The following is a 20,998-nucleotide window of genomic DNA, read 5'->3' as shown; positions in this document are numbered from 1 at the left end:
CCCAACCCAGGGATTGAACCCAGGTCTCCCTCATTGCAGGCTGATTGTTTATCATCTGAGCCACCAGGAAAGCCCACAGATAGAGGGGGCATCAACAACAAAAAAAGTTCAAAGGGAGTAACAAAGATGTGGAATAATAGAAAAGTTCAATTGGACAGAAACTAATAAAAGAGAGAGACTTGGCAGAGAATACTGAATTCTGAAAGGCATAAAAAAAATGAGAATTTAGATTTATTGTTTATGGGTTAGTAGACATGAGGCATGAAAAATTCTGAAAGGCATAAAAAAATGAGAATTTAGATTTATTGTTTATGGGTTAGTAGACATGAGGCATGAAAAAAGTGGATTCAGGGGAGAGATATAGCATGAAAACAAATTGGAGCATCCTCAACAAGTTGAAGAGGAATAGAACATAGAAAATGAAGACAGCATTCATAGACAACCCTTTCTAGAAACTTTACTGTAAAAGAAGGAAGAGAAGCAAAGCTGGGCTCCAACTGGAGACAAATTTGGAGTAAAGACAGATGATAACCATCAGGGAGTCCCTGAAAATGTGAAACTTGGCACAAGCTAGTATCTCTCTTAGTCTGCTGCTGCGTCGCTTCAGTCGTGTGCGACTCTGTGTGACCCCATAGACGGCAGCCAACCCAGCATCCCATCCCTGGGATTCTCCAGGCAAGAACACTGGAGTGGGTTGCCACTTCCTTCTCCGATGTATGAAAGTGAAAAGTGAAAGTGAAGTCGCTCAATCGTGTCCGACTCTTAGCGACCCCATGGACTGCAGCCTACCAGGCTCCTCCATCCGTGGGATTTTCTAGGCAAAAGTACTGGAGTGGGGTGCCATTGCCTTCTCCGCTCTCTTAGTTTAGGTGATCCAAACTATGTCTGAACAAGGACTCAACAAATTAGCAGTTTCTTTTACATTCAAACTGGAGGAGAGGGGTTAGATGACTAAGAAGAAGAAAAGAAGGAACAAGGGAAGCTAACTCAGAAATATCTTATCAGCTGACTGCCACCAGGAAATCAAGGTGTAATTATGCTAGAGTCCATCTAAGGTGTCCTTTAGAGTATATTCAGAATTGTTCACCCAAGGGATCAAAGAGTTCACCACTAGAAAAGTTGTCCTATGAGATGGTAACTTCCTCGTACTTCCCAATCTGCCCCCTGCCTCAAAATAGTTGAGCAGATTCTTACAAGTGTCCCACTCAGAGATGGTAGAGGAGCCTAGGGTAGAAAATGAGAGAGACCCAGTATAACTGAGGCCAGTGTCTGCTAAGTTAAATCTGTATGTAGCTGGCTGCTATGGTAACCACTAGAGTAAAAGAAGGAACAAAAGAATGTGAAGCAGGGTAGAGCAGTGTCTGATATAATGTCTACCTTGATGTTCACACATTGTGTGTCCTTTCCAATCTGGAAAGATGAAATGGCTTGTGTCAAGTTCTTAACATGTCCATCCTCCTGATTCCTGGCCTCCAGACCTCCCTTTCCCTGTTTAAGATGAATTACTCCAAGTAGCCATGATACCTGACAAATAAATTAATGGAATAAGGGTTTTAATAAATTCTGGTGACAGAAGCAAGAAATGTTTTAGAAACATCAACCAATTAGCCTAGTATTTTATGAGCACATACTGTATTCCCAATCTGCACGTAGTAGTGTAGATTGTCAAAGAATATGAAGTGTGGTCTTTGCTTTGATGTCTCATTAAAAGAATATTCCATAGACCCATGGGAAGTGATCTAAAAATAGTGGAAAGCTGGATATGATTAAATAACAAATGTAGAATAAGAGTGTGTCAAGCTAGCAGATATTTAGTTATGGCAATGTTTCTGTTGGTATTTCTCTGAGTAGCATCTCAGAGGTGATGGAGAGCAATCATGAAAGCTATTTGTTTGGGTTAGAAATTTCAAACTCCAAATGTTAACAGAAGCTATCTCTGGGTAGTGAATCTAGAGGTGATTTTTACTGTCCTCTGTAGATGTTTCCATAAGTCTCACAATAAGTATATATTATTTTTATATTCAAAGAATATATCTTTTTAAAAAACCAAAGGATACAGAGCTGCTAGAATTCTCATATATTGCTAGCTGGAATACAAAATGGTACAGCCACTTTGCGAAACACTCTGGCAGTTTCTAATACAGTTAGACACACACTCACCATCGACCTAGCAATCCCACTCATAGACATTTATCCAAGAAAAGTAGAAATGGTCTCTGTTTCTCTCCCTCTGTCAGTCTTGGTCTCTCTCACTCAAACACGCACACACATAATACACACATGTTTAAAGCAGTATTTTTTTATAATCACAAAAGCTAGAAACAACTTAGGAGTTCTTTTACCGATGAATGAACAAATGATGATATACCCATTCAAAGGAAGACTAACCAGCAATAAAGAACAGTGAACTACCGATACATACAGCAACACGGAAGAATCTCAAATGCCTTATACTGTATGAAAGAAGTTCCATAATGTATGGTTGCACTGATATGACATTTTTGAAAAGGCAAAATTATATAAATAGAAACTGATCAGTGGTTGGTAGGAATAGGAAGTAAAAGGAGAGGTGACTATTGTACAAAGGGGCAACAGAGTAATTTGAAGGCTGGTGGCGCTGGGTTTTATCTTGAGTGTGCTGGCTGATAGACAGCTGTATATGCTTGTGTTAACTCAGGTCTCCACACGAAACAGTTTACATTTCAGTGGGAAAAAATTTTTAAAGTAAATAACACAATGAAGTCTTAATAAAACCATGGTAACAGCCATTTTCCACAAGTGAAAAACAAAGGGAGACCATCTCAAGGGCTGTCAAAATAATCAAAAGAAGAACTGATGAAGATGTGCTCTGTGTGGATCACTGAGAACCAAACAGGAGCAAAACATCTGAGAACCATTACAGAGAATCCGTAGGCAGAATTTATGGGCTCTCTGAATACAGAAGCAAAGAGCAGGACACCAAAGTCTACTCTAGAATCATAAACCCCAGACACACATGCTCTTTCACAATGATGAGAGTACTGGTGCAGGTTCTTTAGCTTGCCAGCAAAAAGACCAACTGTAGGTAAGACACACAGAGAAAATGGAAATGGGAGTGGGGAGGTACTGGGAGGATTTTAGGTATCTCACAGGAGTCTGAGAAATGCTGAAAAATGGTATGCCAGACAACTCTCATTGTCAACTGAAAATCTTCTTTACCACTTCTGTGGAAGCCAGTTCCACTCAAATTTCAACCGGCTTAATTTCAGCTGGACAACACCTACTCTGACCTTGTGTTCCTCTCATTTCTAGTCCCAGGGCAGCTTCTACACCAATGTAAGAGATGCCCAGAGGGAAGTCTCTGAGCACCCACAAGTGTACAAGTCAGAGTGGAGAGTTAACATCATGGGGAAGCCGTCAACCAACAGGAAATAGTAGTCTGTGAATAAATGCTTCCCTTTCTTCCTCATTCAGAGCAACAGTTTTGATACCCATTTTGAAAATTTCCTACGTCAAGTCCTTTGCATTAAAGACCAGTCACAAGTAGTGCTGGCCAACTCAACTCATATTGATTATCTTTCCCCCATCTCTGTTTCATTTCCCCTGTCCCAACTCACTGAAGTCACATTATCAAATATACTATCTATAAGGCAGTCTTTGTCTCAGGCTTGGCTTCCAGGGGAACCCAGGCCAAGACATGAAAGCCTTGGGAAGGATCCAATATAGCTCTGGAAATCTCAGCTCTAGAAATGTAGGGACTATCTCATGAGCATGATGGCATCAGTAGACTCTGCTCTAACCAACTTCCAACTTCTTCCCAGGAGAGAGTTTGATGGGCCCACATGCATCCTCTGAGGTCAAAGGGTATGGAATTCATGCCCTAATAGCGACAGAATCATTTGGAGAGGAGAAGAGGCAATTCTTCAGAGTATGTAGAGGTTGGAAGTAGGGGATCATTTAGGTAAATTCTGTTGTCCAGTTGCAAATTACTTTTGGGATTATGTTGATTTCTTCTTCTTTAGCAAAAGTGTGCATTGTGTCCATCTTTGTGTCTGAGTATAAGTTTCTTTTCTCTAAGGTATCAGCAGCTTCCTAAACCCTGATTAGAGCCTTAAAATAGAAAATATAAGCATGATTCACATGTATTATGGGATTTTCTGGTAGTTTTCCTGAAAGCTTAATATGGATATTTTGTATTTGGAAAGCCTAGATGGTGGCAATTGTTAAAACAGCCAGCTTCATTTTTCACTCACTCTTATTTTGTCTCTCTCTAGGTTAATATCCAACACAGGTATTAAGCACTTGCCAGCTGTTCACAAGATTCAGTCTCTCCAAAAGGTTTTACTGTAAGTTTGAAGAGCGGTCACCAACTCTTTACTCATAGCTGTTCTGCGCAACAGCCTCTGGGCCTGTAAAAAGCATTGTGTAGTCTACATTCTCCAAACGTGTTGCTCTGGGTGAGCAGGGGTAGGAAGGTAAACAGCAAGCATCCCAGCTTTACCTAAAGACCAGCTAATCTCAACTTAGTCAGCAGGCTGAGTCAGCAGGCTCCTCAGTCAGACAGCTGTCAACAGAGCCAGTTTGCAGCACATCAGGAAGTCTCTCCTTCCTTCACTGTTGAGGGCTTTTCATGCCTCCCTCCTGTAACTCCCCTTGTCTTCCACCAGCCTCCCTTCCTCCTTCCAGAATGCCCAGGCTGCCCTAGGCATAAAGAAATCACTTGACTGAAGTGTTAATGACAATGTATTTACCTTTTCCCAAGGTATCTATTTTGAAAGACCAACAGAAAAGGCAACATATAATGGCAAGTTTATTTTCAATAGTGAAATTGTAAGAATCTGGACAGATGCAAAAGAAAGAGGTAGGAAAGGGATGTAGTGAGCAAAGGGAAGGAAGGAGCGAGGGAGAGAGAGAGAAAAACAGAGAATCCCCTCTAGTTCCTCAAATTGTCCCAGAGAGTTTACTCCTTTTACATTTAAATGTTAGATCAGACTCGACGGGGAAGCTTCAGAGGATGAGGTGCAAACAGAAAAATGAGATTTTCTTCAGCCTTTTAGTCAGGAAGAGGAAAACCAATGATCAAACTTTTCTGTGACTCAAAAGAGGTCAGAGGAAGAAAACTAGCTTCAAGAAGTAGATTGAAATGGAGGAAGATGAAGGCCCGACTAAGGTGAATGGAGAGGTTTGGTAGAAATGAAAGGTCAGCTTAAGTGACTTTGTCATATTGAGCAGGTACCAACTGTGGAGGCAAGGATAATAAAGGAGTACGTTAGAACCTCACACAGTTGAATTAGCCTAGAAAACTTTCAGAGATGTAACAGACTGCATGTCTGCAATTGCACTTTTAAGAAGAACTGATATACTAGAGATAAATTAGATGTCATCAATTTCCCAAACGTTGAGCTCCTCATTCTTCAGAACAATAACTATTCAAGCATTACCTCAGTTAAAGACTACACCGTGCCAAGTAGACTACATGTGGGGAGGTGACACAGGATAGAGCTGGTATAAACATCTAATCTGTCTGTACTTTGTTCCAGAGATATTCAAGATAATATAAACATCCACACAGTTGAAAGAAATTCTTTCATGGGGCTAAGTTTTGAAAGTATGACTGTGTAAGTAAAGAAAAAAAATCCAATGGAGTAACATTTGGCTTTTCATGTAATGCTTTCTTTGTCATAATGGTATGTTCCTTTTTTTGCAGGGCCGGGCAGTGGGGTATAACTTTGGCATTTCTCCATTCCAATTTCTCTCTCGTTCTGTGTTTTTCTCTCTCTTCCCAACTTTACATTTCCAAATCACAGCATGGAGCCATGTTAATAATTTATGATTCTGTGGTGCGATTCAAGTGTTTAAAATTGCTCTTTGAATGATGGTCTCCTGTGATGCAACATCTGTTCTGAGGGACAGAATAACTCATGCATCAATAAAGTTAGTTATTGCCTAGAAAGGCTTTTGTTGCCCAAAGAAAAAGACCGAGGAGGAGTCTGAATCAGGAAGACATGGATATTCCCTCATAACCATGCCAAGCAGCTCCTGTTCAGCCCCACACTGGGCATATAAGATGACTTCACATTTGCTTAGAACAATCACGTTTTTTTAATGAGCTTGAGTTACTCTCTATGATTTTTGTGAAAGTTTGTAAATGTACTCTACATTGTTAATGAACTATCTTCTAATCGTCTGTGCCAGTAGCCTGTGTAGCAGTTTATCCACTCCCCAAGATGGCCAGGAAATAGGGCACTTAGGCTACCCAAGTGCTTATGGGATCCTTGGAAGTTAAATGCACAGAATGACATTTGGGGGACTGGTAATTGCAATTACATATGTAAGAAAAGTATTTTCTCTTTACATTTCACAAATTGCTGTGGTTCTTTAAAATATACTGTGTGTGTTTCAATATGCGGTATGTACAAAAAGCAAGTTCTACTGCAGAAAGAATGTTGGTTCTTTTCAAAGCAGTAATATGATCCAGAGACCCATCTATATGAAAAACAAACAAAAACAACAACAAAAGAGATGGGGAGGGAACAGAGGGAAATAGTAGGCAGATCAGATCAGTCGCTCAGTCGTATCCGACTCTTTGCGACCCCATGAATCACAGCATGCCAGGCCTCCCTGTCCATCACCAACTCCCAGAGTTCACTGAGATTTCACGTCCATCGAGTCAGTGATGCCATCCAGCCATCTCATCCTCTGTCATCCCCTTCTCCTCTTGCCCCCAACCCCTCCCAGCATCAGTCTTTTAGAATAAAGCTAAACACAGTATTTGACGTAAATTTATTACGGTGAAAATCACTCAGGTGTGTCTGACTCTTCGCAACCCCATGGACTATAGAGTCTATGGAATTCTCCAGGCCAGAATACTGTAGTGGGTAGCCTTTCCTTTCTCCAGGGGCTATCCCTAACCCAGGGATCAAGCCCAGGTTTCCCTCATTACAGGCGGATTCTTCACCAGCTGAGCCACAAGGGGAGCCCAAAAACTTTATTACAGAGAACCAACAGAAAAATTTGAAAGGGACTAGCAGAGAAATAGGATGTATGAAGGAAAATATAAAAATCAAAGGCATGGATTCAGAGGACACAGCAGTAGGACAAAATTGTAGATAATACCTAATCCTTCCACTTAATATTGTTCATGATATTTGAAATATGTGTGTGTGTGTGTGTGTGTGTTGGAATGAGTTGATGAGGTGTGAGAAGCATGAGAGAACAAGAAAGCAAAAGAAATAAGCAGTAGGAAATATGTGTAAAATAAAAGTAATTGTTCTAAGCATAGAAGAGGAATAATACAATTTGACATGAGAGTTGAAGGAAGAGTTAAGTGAGAGAAGGAAGGCCTTAAAAGATGAGTGGAATTTAGCCACAGCATTGGCAAAGGAGGAGCAGAGGAAACAGAATCTCCAAAGCCACGAAGGTTAAAACAAAAAGGTAAAAGGGAACCTCTGGAAAATGGTGAGCGTCTGAGGACCACTGGCCTACTATATTACAGCAAAGGGATTCTTGGCTGGCATAATGGAGGGAGGAGCTTAGTGATCAATGGAATCAGAACTACCTGGATGCTTGCGCTGTGTTAAATGTTGCTCTAAACATACATGTCATTTTTAAATATTGTGATTCAAATATATGCATTCAAAATGAGTTCATGTGGCAAGTTTAGTAATACGGTTCTTTTTATTTTTTTGGCTGCACCGAGGCCTGTGGGATCTCAGTTCCCCAATCAGGGCCTGAACCTGGGCTATGGGCAATGAAAGCATCAAGTCCTAACTACCAGACCACCAGGGAACTGAGTATTTTTATAGAAAACATATAAGTGGGAACCTGAAATTAACATAATGTCAGATGTCAATTATCTCACTTTTTAAAAACTGGTGTGTACTAATAACATTCTCACAGTTTTGTGCACTGATATGCATCCTTTCGGAGAAGGCAATGGCATCCCACTCCAGTACTCTTGCCTGGAAAATCCCATGGACGGAGGAGCCTGGTGGGCTGTAGTCCATGGGGTCGCTAGGAGTCGGACACAACTGAGCGACTTTACTTTCACTTTTCCTTTCATGCATCAGAGAAGGAACTGGCAACCCACTCCAGTGTTCTTGCCTGGAGAATCCCAGGGACGGGGGAGCCTCGTGGGCTGCCGTCTATGCGGTCGCACAGAGTCGGACACGACTGAAGCGACTTAGCAGCAGCAGCAGCGTGCATCCTTTTTGTCCAGAACATCAGACAGAAAGCAAGCTCTCCTGACCTACCTAGTCTTAACTCTTCCCAAGTGAAGGAAAAGAACTTAAGGAAATAAGAACTTGAGACACCATCTCAGAAACCTGAGACTACAAAAAATAAAAAATAGAGATCATAGCTGTTCTTCACTGACTCCTGTCCATGGATACTATGTGGATCTCCAGAACTGAGAACCTACTTTCCTAGTGAGGACAGTTTTCATAAGAATCAACACTTCTCAGACATGTCTCCAAAGGACCAATTCACATTTGTGAGAGAAGTTTTTTCTTTTTTTTTTCCCCTTAACCTCGGATGGCCCTTAATCTACATATAACAGAATCAGAAGGTCCACACTCCACAGTTTAAGTCTTCAGCTGTTCTTTGTCTGGGCCCTACTTCTGGCTATAGGGACACTTTCTGCCTCTAGGGACACCCAAGGGTACTCGGGGGAAAAAAAAACCTGGCAAAGTAGCTCTGATGATGGCAAAAGCTCTCTTTGCATCTTTCAAAATCCTAAACCCCTTTTCTACATACATATAAGTAAATATATTTTTAAAATAGTCCAACAATGAAGGATTATCAGACACTTGGCTAGCGGCTCAGGGGGAAATGAAGAGTAAAAGCCCACCACAAGGAGGCCCTGGAGCCCTTCCCCACCTCTCCACTGACCACGCAACCAGAAAGTCTGAACAGGGAAGTACCTAGCTACGGCCTTACTCCACATGCATTTCCTCCCTTCCTCAACTGGCTTCCGTCTTCCTGCCCCTCAGTGAGCTTTCATGGGCCAGGTCCTCCCACACCTTCATTCTTTAGAAAGAGGACAGACTCTGCTTCTGGAGCTTTCTGAGCCTTCAATGACTGAACATACTGGGGAAAAGATCCAAAAAAAAAAAAAAAAAAGACTAAGGAAAACCATGATTCAGTTATTCCTTAGCTGATGTTCTGCCATGTTTGTCGTCACCATCATCATGAGGCTGGTTTTAAAACCAGCACTACCTCTCTTAAGAGACTAGGCGTGTATTTCACAATTACCAGCTTTTCTGGTAATAGTTTGAGAGTTCTACTGCCTAACATAACCCCCTGGGCAGGAATTCTGGACATAATTTGTTTATTGTGTGATAATCCATTATTGACATCAAAAAATGCTACCTCCTCTATTGATTAAGAAAATCTGTAAAGAAAAAGGGCTACTTTGAATACAATTGCCAGGGTCCAGCCCCGGCTGATCCAGGGTATTCGAAGGAGAGACGGCATAGGCGACCTATTTATTTAAATATTTATCAAAAATATAAAGAGTAATAGGATGAGGATAGCTCAGTAGGAAAATTCAGTGGAGAAAAGAGGCTGAGTAGCTTGGTTTACGCGGGAGACCAATAAAACTTCAAGACAAGAAGTTTGCACCACTTACGTAGGCCGCAGGCATCCCTCCGTTCTCCTGAAGGAGAGGAGACACTGAGGCCTCCCCGGTCAGATCTTAGAAGCCCAGGCATAATTAGCAAGCATGGCAGGTTCCGCGCTCCAGATGGAGACTCAGCCAGAATTTGGGAGAGAGAGCGACATGGGGAGACCAAGTTTTGGTGAACAAGGGCCCACACTTTATTTTCCAAAGTAGTTTTTATACCTTAAATTGTGCATAGAGGATAATGGGGGAAGGGGTGGAGTCATGCAAGGACAGCAGCTCCTGGTCCTAATCGAAGCCAGGCTTTCAAACTTATCATATGCAAAAGTTCAGGTGAATTACATCATCTTCTGGCCAGGAGGCCTGTTAACATTTTAAGAAACTTATCTTTCTCTAAAGGTGATTATTCCAAAGTCAGGCACCAGCCTCCAAAAAAGCACTGGACAAAGCTACATTCCTATAGGGCAAAGGTGAGGTGGGCTCAATCAAGAAAAGAATTAACTCAAGGGTCCAAGGTTACAAACATTGAGGCTACTACTTACATTTCTATACACCCATTATATCAATCAATACACTGCCAAGGACACAGTAGGTAAGGAGTATGGAGACTTAGCAGCAAACATTGGCCCAATAAGTGAAAAACCCTTCACCAATACAATTTCTAATCAATCTTTTAACTACTCAAAGGAATCTGTGTTTAGACAGTTTAGAACATCTCCTGCCTCTCACAGTTGGGAGGCTCTGAACAATCACATGTGGCCGGAAAAACCTATTCAGTCAGGCTAGAGGATTTCCAAAGGAGTTTGTAGGTTAAACACCGTCACACCCAGGAATTATTAACTGGAGCTGTAAGCTAACTCTTTTTCAGAGAGAGGTAGTGGGGGACAGCCCCCCGTAAAGTCAGAGCTGTAGGTGAAAGCACAAAGCAGAAAGTAGGCAGACTCTGGTTTTGGGGGTAGATACTCGAGAATTTCCAGGGGGACCCCTGAGGCTCGATCCCGCCTTTGCGTATGCCGAGCCTCCTTCCTCATGACCTTTGTCATGGGTGGAGCTCCTCACGCTGGCTCCTGGCAGTGATAGAATTCCAGTTGAGCTATTCCAGATCCTGAAAGATGATGCCGTGGAAAGTGCTGCACTCAATATGCAATATGCACTCAATATGCAATATGCTGGCTCCCGGCATACAATAATTATCTTAAATTAGTCTGCATTTTACATAGCCACATCTATTTCTATTCATGAAAAAAGTATTAATTATCTAGCCTATAGAAAAAGATAAGTGGCAGTCACATGGATTTGCTCACCACTTTTGCTGGATTAAGGGTCAGCCAATTACAGCCCATGGGCCAAATCTAGTCCTTGATCTAGGACTTGTTTCTATAAATCAAGATTTTGATGATAAGGAACATGAATGCTGAACCTAAATGAAGCAAAATAGTACTCCAAATAAAAGAAAAAAAATCCATTATTTTCAATAGTAGACCTATATTACCAAAAAAATTGTACTTAATTATTACTATTATACTTTGGTAACTTTGGTCAATAAAAATCTCATGGAAATTGTTTTTTAATTACCCATATAAAGTACCTGATGACTTTCCTGGTGGCTCAGATGGTAAAGAATCCACCTGCAATGCGGGAAAGGACAATGTGGGTTCAATCCCAGGGTTGGAAGATCACTGGAGGAGCGTACGACTACCCACTCCAGTATTCTTGCCTGGAGAATCCCATGGACAGAGGAGCCTGGTGGACTGCAGCCCATGGGGTCACAGGGTCGGACACAACTGAGTGACTAATACAAAGTACCTATATAATATTCTCATTTTGCCTCTTGGACCACAAAACCTAAAATATATTACTGGGCCCCTCATAGAAAAAGCTTGTTGACTCCTTTGTCTGGTCCAAAGCCCCTAGGATCCACCTCCCACCGGTTAGGGACAGCTGCTTCAGCACTGTCACCCCCAGCCAATTGGCTGGCAAATCAGTCAGGAAGGCTGGATGTGCTGGGTACACTTGGGAAGGTGTGGGGCAGGCAGGATTGGGGGTGCACAGCTACTTCTTGGCCATCAGAATCCACCAGTTTGTTGCTAATGTTCTGAAAGACCTGCATTGCTCCTGTGTGGATTTTCAGCTAACGAGCTTTCGGGGGGAAGAAAAACACACACAGTGTCCTCCTTTGATTTTAAGCTTGTTGGGCTCCTCACTGCAGCAACAGAAACTCTCAACATCCTGGACACGTGGGAGTGTCCCTGGGTCAGCTTTGGGAACAGTGCTATTTGCAAATCCACCGAGCCGACAAGGATGAGGACCTGACGGCAAATCAAGAACAAGTGATCCCGGGCTCCCTGGGCTAAGCTGTCCCATACTTGGGTTTCTATTTTTGTTTTCAGACCATACAGGAGCACAGCAGTGCAGATCTGTCAGCCCAAGGTGCCCTTGGGCTCCCCTGTCCAGGCAAACCTGCTCACTGACCTTCTTTGCACAATTTGGATGACGATTTCCCATCCCGTCCCACCTCCCCCAGAGCCTCCTCCCTCGCCTGCTCACACCATCTCACCCTGCCACAGCCCACAGCCTCTATAATTGATTTCTCTTCCTTTCTGGCTTAACCCAGAGCCACCTCCACAAACCTCCAATAGCCAGGTCCTTTATGGGTCATGGGAGATGTTCAGGTTGTCTGACAGTTTAATTAGATCACTTTTTGATGACAGCCAGGCCCGCTGCTGTGAATGAGCATGAGTGAGAGGCTTAAGGCAATAGATAAAGGGGATGCAATATGTTCTTTCTCTGTCTAACAGACACTTGTTCAATAACAGTATGATCTCTGTCCTTCAGGATGGAAAAGATCTTTGTCTGCTCCTCCCATGGCATCATTTCTACACACAAATGATATGTGCAAAGACCTTATGGAATCCAGGCTGCTATGCCTAAGTGTGCCTTCTCAAAATTAAATTTCATTGATTTCTCTGAATAAGTAATACATGCACATAATGCAAACTTCCAGCATTACAAAAGGTTATACAGTGATAAATCAGTCTCCCTTCCACCCTGCTCCCTGAGTCTTAGGGTGGTATTTTATTTATGCCACTAACCTGTGCTGTCTGACCTTGCCCCAGTGCTTCCAATTATGAAACTCGTGTACTGTTTGCATCTGACATTATTGGTTTTTTAATGGGTCTTTTATTTCAGATGGCTGAGTAAGAATGGGATTCAAGAAATACACAACTGTGCATTCAATGGAACCCAACTCGATGAGCTGTAAGTAGCCCCGACTATTCTTCCAGGCCATTTAGAGGGAAATGGCTCTTTTAACAGTGATGTTTATGTGGCTTTGTGTTTCCCTCCTTCTTTTCTCAACTCCATCCCCAGGAATCTAAGTGATAACAGTAATTTGGAAGAACTGCCTAATGATGTTTTCCAGGGAGCCTCTGGACCGGTCATTCTGTGAGTAGCCTCCCTCGCTTCCAAGTGAAAGAGATCAGCATCTGTAAGTTAGCAGTCAAGTTTGTCCAAGAGATCAGTGTCTGTAAGTTAGCAGTCAACTTTCTCCCATTCAGGGACGCTTACAGGACAGGGCTGGCAATTAAGATCAAATTTTATCTGCGTCATCTGCAAAGGTGTATAGGACAATTTAGGGCTGATCTACACTCTAAATATCAATACAGTAACAACAACAACTACTTAATGAGCACTTATCAAGTCCCAGAGTGTGTTTCAAAAATGTAAGAGGCATTTTCTAATTTAATCCTTATAATAACCTCTGTGGTAGGAGCTATTTGGTCCCATTTTAGAGAAGGGAAAACTGGCTTCCCTGCACGGGTCAATTCACCCAAGGTCACAGAAATTTTAGAGTGCAGATATAACACCAAACTGGTCTGACTCCTAAGAGCACTCTTAACCACTCTGCTATACATCCTTTCCCTGAAAGGAAAAGCACATTTCTTCATCTTCACCCTCAGGGTCCAGGAGTTTTGTTCAAACCAGTGAGAAATACACACATTTATGTTTGGATCCTCTTTGCCTCAATTCCAGACCTCTTAGGATGCCTCCAGTGCCTCATGCCACTGTATCAGCACCTCTCCTTCTATTGTTGCTTGCTCGTCTTCATTTCTACCACCAGGAGTGACTTTCCTCTGTTTTTATTTGCCCCTGCTCTTCCCTTCCACATGGGTGACTCTTCATTGACAATCCCCAGCTCTTCATTGACAGTCTCTGCTAACAGTAAATTCCTCCTCCTGCAACTCTCACAGCCTTCATGGCTAAAGGGCCCAGATCTGCAAAAGCTTCTTTAAAATGTATTTCCCCAGGCTCTAAGCAAGACCCACTACATCTATGGACAAATGTACTACAGGAAGAAGAAAGGTATCCAGAGGAAGGAGTTAGATACAAGAAGAAATAGTAAGCAAAGAAACAGATAAACATGTGAACAGATGTAAAGGTTTGCAGAATGACTGTTGCATTCTAAGGTCAGTTCAGGCATTTACAGCCACTAGCTTGTACCTCTTACTTGGCAGTCAGTACATAAGTTATTTACTTACCTACCTACCATCTATCAACATCACTTTCATTTTCACCAAAAAGCTTTCCAGTTCACCCTTGAACAACACAGGTTTGAACTGCATGAGTCTACTTACATATGGATATTTTTCAATAAATATGTACTGTCTGCAGTTGGTTGAATCCTTGATGCAGAACTATGGATAAGAAAGGCAAGGCCATGGGACTTGAGCATCTATGGATTGTGGTGTCTGCAATGGATCCTGGAACCAATTCCCCACAGACACCAGGGGGCAGCTGCATTCTCCTTCAGGTTGGAACCCGTGCACCTCTAGAACGAGATCCTGTGTGGCGGAGCAGAAATTCTATTAATGATTATTAACGATGATAAAGGATCTGTTGTAACTTTTATATGGGACTCTGTCTCTTTGAATAAGTTCAAAGATCATTCCAGAATGCCTGGTTTCAGAGAGGCAACATGTACGAAAGAAGGGATGTTTGCATGATTAAAGCAGAGATGCCAGAGAAGACTACCTAGGTTTAAAACCAGTTCTCTCACCTCTCTAAACCTCAGTTTCCTCACCTAAAACAATGACAGGAACAATAATATCCATGTCCTAATACTGTTTGAAGCTTAATAATATATATGTAAGTGTATGTGTATATACATATATATATATATAGAGAGAGAGAGTGAATATACATATATTCACTCATTGAACAGATAGATTTTTAAGCACCAGCCCTATGCTATGCACTGTATATAGTGCAAGGAACAGAAGTTCTTCCTCACAGAAAGCTTATATTCTTATAAAGGAGAGTCAGATAACAGAACTAAATATGCAACTTAATATATTGAACTATCATGTATGCTATGAAGTGTCAAGTAGGACCTGCGAGTAACAAATGGGGAGTGCCAGGCATACAGTCCCTGTGCTTTAATACACAAAGTCTTTAGAACCAGTAGGGCCTCCCTGGTGGCTCAGTTGGTAAAGAATCTGCCTGCAATGCAGGAGATGTGGGTTCGATCCCTAGGTCAGGAAGATCTCCGGAGGAGGGCATGGCAACCCACTCCAGTATTCTTGCCTGGAGAATCCCATGAACAGAGGAGCCTGGGAGGCGGCAGTGCATGGGATCGCCAAGAGTCGGACATGACTGAGTGACTAACACACTTATAGCTTGCAATGCTTAGTCAATGTTTCTTATTCTTAGAGTACCTGGGAGACAAACAGAGTGTATTTGATGTCTTCGACCAGGAGAACAACAGTGTGTTAATTTCACTTAGTGAACAGTCCTAAAGGCTTTGAACGTGCCTAAACCAGCACCCCTATCTTTCATGGCAGAACATGTCTGTGATGGTAGGTTTCCACGTGTGACCTGCACCAGGTACGCTCTGACATCACAGCAGCTTAACTACTGTCTGCTACTGAGAACATTCAAGCTGGACAGGATCTCGTCCAGCTCATCACCCAGCTGGGGACACCAGAGCCAGAAATGGGAAGTAACCTGCCAACACTCACACTGCTGCACTAAGTGGCAGAGCCTGGACCAGAAACTAGGCCTCCTGCCTCATATCCTATGCATTCCCCCCATACCTTGTCACCTAAAGTACTTCAATAGGTCCAACTGAACATCTAAAAGGGACCCTCAATTTACTGTGAACTAAAATGGGGGGAAAAAACTATAAACACAAGACCCTGCCCCCAGCCCAAGAACACTAGTAAAAGCATAGAAGAACGTCCCTTGATGTTGACAGTAGGTCCCAGGCTGAGGCACTGCACAGGATGTCTGACCAGGGTCTCCAGTGGAAAACACCAACACAGACCCCCAATCAGCCCTGCCATGAATGCCAGCAAGAAGAGGGATAGTATCATCACCAGCAGTTTTGCAGAGTCTTCAAGTTACAGGCCCATTTTCTACACTTTCACCACAGAAACAGTGAGTAAAATTTACAGAAAATCCAAAGGAATTAGGAAGCATTTGCCATGACTTAAAAAGGTAGAGGGGCTTCCCACATGGCACTAGTCATTAAGAACCCATCTGCCAATGCAGGAGACATAAGAGACACAGGTTTGATCCCTGGGTCAGGAAGATCCCCTGGAGAAGGGCATGGCAACCCATTCCAGTACTCTTGGCTGGAGAATCCCATGGACAGAGGAGCCTGGTGGACTATGGCCCATGGTGGGTCTCTCAGAGTTGGATACGACTGAAACGACTTAGCAAGCACGCAAAAAGGTAGAGAGGGGTAATACATTTCTACATCTTTTCATTTCAATGCATGAGGATATGTGTGTAAGATCCTGGCCTACATCCCAGTCTCTAACTGCTGATCGCCTCCTTCTTCTCCCCTTAGGGGCAAGAAGGTTGGTCAGCTTAACATCGAGCCTCCTTTTCTGGGGCTTTCAGGTTAGTCTGTCTAGACTAACCTCTCTAGATGTCTTCCCAGCCTCTGTGGCTGCTCACCTGGGGCTTTAGGACCTAGTCTATCCTTTATTTCAGCCTTATGTGCCAATCCCAGGAAAACCCTGGCCTGAAGGCTTTTTGTTTAGTGTGTGTGCAGAGTACAAGCCCATGCTGGTGCTGTGGGTTCATGGGTAGGAGAAGTGTGTGTAGACCACTCAGCCCACCGTAGATGCAGCTCAGGCTAGGGCTGTGACTGTTGCTTGGGTCAGATTCCTCTCACTGAACATCAGACTGTGATGTGGGTATTTGCATGCAGAAGGCTTTCTGGAGAGTGCTCTTGGAGCCTGTAGGGAGTACTTGATGGAAGCAGAATCAGGCTAAGAGGAAAGTTGAACTCCAATGCACTTGCAACAGAAGCTTCAGCTGATTCTAGGGGGAGCTCTGGAGTTAGAATGGCCCTTCAGAGTTGACTGAATTAATGCAAGGGGCCGATCCTCTTCATCAACAGTCACTGAGTGCAGGCAGGCCCAGGGGAGATGTCAAGTCTTGGGTAAGTCAGGTGAGGGCAAATCCCAGAGCAGAACTCAGCAATGAGCCACCTCAGTGGCAAGTGGTCCTCAAATGGCCTTAAGCTATAGTTCTAAATTTGACCATGCATCAGAATCACACAGCATGCTTGTAAAACTCTAGATGGCTAATCCCACTCCCAGTAGGTTTGATTTAATAGGTCAGGGGTGGGCCTGAGAACCTGCATCTCTAATAACTTGAAGGTGAAGCTGATGTTGCTGGTCCAGAAAGCGCACCAAGAATCACGGCCCCTGAACCAGGGCTGGGAGTTGGGAAGCTTGGCCCAGTCTCCATATCTCCTCCAAGAGCCAACAGTGGTGTATCTTCCTCCCAGGAGGCTCAGTGCTTTGCCCCAGTACATATATGCGAGGGATTCTAAGGGAGTCAAGGGGAGGGCACCCAAACCAATCATAACTCCTTTCCTGAAGGCAAAAATTTTAGCTGAGTGAAAAGCAGGGAGTCCCTGAACACCTGAGGGTGCAAGTATGAGATGTTCCATTGCAAAGAGAAAGAGATGTAGAGAAAGCCAAGGGCACACAGACAAGCTCCATTGAGTTTCCAAGAGCAGTCTAGCATCCCGATTTCCCCCTCATGAGTCTTGACCTTGAACGTCAGCAGCCGTCTGAGTTTTCACCTTATATTCTGAACTCACTCAAGTTTTCTTTTTTTTTTTTTAAGCAATCAAGCAATTGCTGTTTCCTTGGGAAACCGTTTCCTGTGGGGAAAATTTAATGCATTGCTTTTGCAGGCTGGAGCCAGTACAATCATATTCTGATGGTTTATCAAATTGATTTGGCTATAGCTCAGATTCATTTGATAGTTCAGATTCAAACACTGAGTTATTTGTATAAGAATGATTCTCTTCCATTACCAGTATACCCACAGTCCTATAGATAGTAAATTGCCTTTTTATTCCACCTGGGATCATGAAAGAGAGGTCTTCTAGCCATCTGTCAGTGTAGTATACACCAGAAATGTGCTCTCACTTATGGAAATGATTGACCTGTAATAACATCTTTGCTGGGAAAAATAGAAATTGTTCAAATCAAATTTGTGGCACTGGCTATAATGCACTTTATTAAACAGGGCACAGAACACAATTTAATGCCTGCCTCTCCTGACTCAGCATCATATTACTGACTGCCGTTTCCCTTTCTGCTTTGTAGCTCAAAATCAAGAATGCTAACAATGTTGAAACAGTTCAGGATTGCTAAGTCCTGTCAGCCATTGTCTTATGATGTCTCCTGTTGGGACTACTTTTCAGGATTTCAGCTTTCAAAAGCAGTCACTTCCAGAAAGCACATGGGTTGAAATGTTAACCAAAGTGGGACCTTATAAAGAAAGGCTGCCATCATGAGACCAGCCTGAAAGACAAGGATTAAAAACACCTGCCCATTATTACCCCTTCTGTCCAGCCCACCAGCTCTAAGAACAGTCAGTAATAAAGCAGACATCCTCACTCATTCACTGAATATAGCAGGGCTTACATGTCATGTATTTGGTAGGTGTTGATTGAGCATCTATTCAATGTGTGTCTGGTACTCTGCTAGATGTGAGGGACGTTCACTGCTTTTCAGTCACCAAGTCATGTCCTACTCTTCATGACCCCATGGACTGCAGCATGCCAGGCTTCTCTGTCCATCACCAACTTCCTTGTCCAACACCAACTTGCTCAAACTCAGGTCCATTGAGTCGGTGATGCCATACAACCATCTCATCCTCTGCCGTCCCCTTCTCCTCCTGCCTTCTGTCTTTCCCACCATCAGGGTCTTTTCCAATGAGTCAGTTCTTCGCATCAGGTGGCCAAAGTATTGGAGCTTCAGCTTCAGCATCAATTCAAAGAGTATTCAGGGTTGATTTTCTTTAAGATTGACTGGTTTGATCTCCTTGCTTTCCAAGGGACTCTCAAGAGTCTTCTCCAGCACCACAATCAGAAAGCATCAGTTCTTCGGCACTCTGTCTTCTTTACTGTCTAGCTCTCACATCCATACATGACAACTGGAAAGACCATAGCCTTGTCTATACAGACCTTTGTCAGCAAAGTTATGTCTTTCTTTTTAACACACTGTCTAGGTTTGTCATAACTTTCCTGCCAAGAAGCAACTGTCTTCCAATTTCATGGCTGCAGTCACTATTCGCAGTGATTTTAGAGCCCAAAAAGAGGAAATCTACCTTTTACCCTTCCACCTTTACTCTTCTATTTGCCATGAAGTGATGGGACTGGATGCCATGATCTTTGCTTTTTTAATATTGAGTTTAAAGCCGGCTTTTTCACTCCCTTCCTTCACTCTCATTAAGAGGCTCTCTAGTTCCTCTTTGCTTTCTGCCATTAGAGTGGTATCATCCACATATCTGAGGTTGTTGATATTTCTCCCAGCAATCTTGATGCCAGCTTGTAACTCATACAACCTGGCATTTTGCATGATGTGCTCTAAGTTAAATAAACAGGGTGACAATAAATAGCCTTGTCGTACTCCTTTTTAAATCCTGAGCCAGTCAGTTGTTCCATTCAAGGTTCTAACTGTTGCTTCTTGACTCACATACAGGTTTCTCAGGAGACAGGTAAGATGGCCTGGTTTAAGAGTTTCCCACAGTTTGTTAGGATCCACACAAAGGCTTTATTATAGTCAATGAAACAGAGGTAGATGTTTTTCTGAAATTCTCTTGCCTTCTCTGTGATCCAGCAAATGTTGGCAATTTGATCTCTGGTTCCTCTGCCTTTTCTAGACCCAGCTGGAACATCCGGAAGTTCTCAGTTTATGTAATGTAAAGTTTATCTTGGAGAATTTTGAGAATAACCTTACTAGAGTGGGAGATGAGTGCAATTGTCCAGTGGTTTGAACATTCTTTAGTACTGTACTTCTTGGGAATTGGGATGAGGATTGATCTTCTCCAGTCCTGTGGCCACTGCTGGGTTTTCCAAATTAACAAATTGAGTGCAGCACTTTTACAGAGCTCTGCTGGAAGTCCATCACCTCCACAAGCTTTATTGGCCGCAGTGATTCCTAAGGCCCACTTGACTTCACACAGACACAGAATGTCTGGCTCTGAGTGAGAGACTACACCGTCATGATGGTCCAGGTCATTAAGACATTTTTTGTGCAGTTCTTCTGTGTATTCTTTCCATCTCTTCTTGATCTCTTCTGCTTCTATTAGGTCTTTGCCATTTCTGTCCTTTATTGTGCCCATCTTTGGATGGATGTGATGGATATAGAGACTCAAAAACAAACAGTACCAGCCCCAAGTTATCTCATTCTGGTAGAGGGACAAAAGCTACTGGGCAGAACTATAATCTCTGCAGAAATTCACAGGAGGTTTTAGTAACAGAGAAGACACCCAATAAATCTTTGCCATGTGATGCAGTGACTTGACAGATGAGGCGACAGTGTGAGGAGGTAAGCTCTCACCTCCTGTCCACCTGTGTAACAGCCATCCCATCCCCTTCCTATCTTCAATCCTTTCTCCTTCCAGTCACTTAATAATGAATGAACACCTATTGTGTGCCCTGTTTAAGGCTCTCAAGACTAATCTAATAAAATCACAGCGTTCAATAAGTCATTCTTCTGCTCAAAGAAACTCTAAACTCTTCCACCTGGCTTTCAAGGCTCAGAGATCAAATCCCATTCTGAGGTTCCCTTAATTACTTAAAATATGGTTGCTCAGAATCACCCTCTGAACACCCCTCGCTGCTTTGCTTTGTGTTCCGGGCCTCTCTCCAAGCCTACCCTTAGCTGGTAGTCACAACAAACCCACTTCCATGAAGATGTGAATAAATGGTAATGCCTTGTTTTGCTATTCCCCCTGGGGATATTTGCATCCTAAGAGTGGAATATGCTTTTACAAAGGAATTAAAATATAACATTAGATTTCCAGGCCACGTGGAAGGAACTGTCAGTGATTAGACTCTGAATGTCTGTGTATTTATGTTAGCGG

The 20,998-nt window shown here is 42.9% G+C and overlaps 1 protein-coding gene and 1 long non-coding RNA gene across 7 annotated transcripts in view; one reads left to right on the top strand and one right to left on the bottom strand.

Annotated features, from left to right (window-relative positions):
* Window positions 1-20,998, bottom strand: part of LOC133256999 (uncharacterized) — a 284,150-nt gene that overhangs the window by 34,182 nt on the left and 228,970 nt on the right. The window lies entirely within an intron of this gene.
* The window catches only part of FSHR (follicle stimulating hormone receptor), a 193,068-nt gene that overhangs the window by 159,912 nt on the left and 12,158 nt on the right, over window positions 1-20,998 (top strand). For 5 of the 6 annotated variants that reach the window (XM_061432313.1, XM_061432311.1, XM_061432310.1 and 2 more), the window contains 4 exons: window positions 4,254-4,325; window positions 5,520-5,597; window positions 12,788-12,856; window positions 12,968-13,042. In XM_061432313.1, the coding sequence (XP_061288297.1) occupies window positions 4,254-4,325; window positions 5,520-5,597; window positions 12,788-12,856; window positions 12,968-13,042 (294 nt within the window). The remainder of the gene's footprint in view (window positions 1-4,253; window positions 4,326-5,519; window positions 5,598-12,787; window positions 12,857-12,967; window positions 13,043-20,998) is intronic. The other variant, XM_061432312.1, reaches the window with a different exon arrangement.

This window comes from Bos javanicus, chromosome 11, assembly GCF_032452875.1.
Source record: "Bos javanicus breed banteng chromosome 11, ARS-OSU_banteng_1.0, whole genome shotgun sequence".
NCBI lineage: Eukaryota > Metazoa > Chordata > Mammalia > Artiodactyla > Bovidae > Bos > Bos javanicus.
This window is presented reverse-complemented; position numbering and strand designations above follow the sequence as displayed.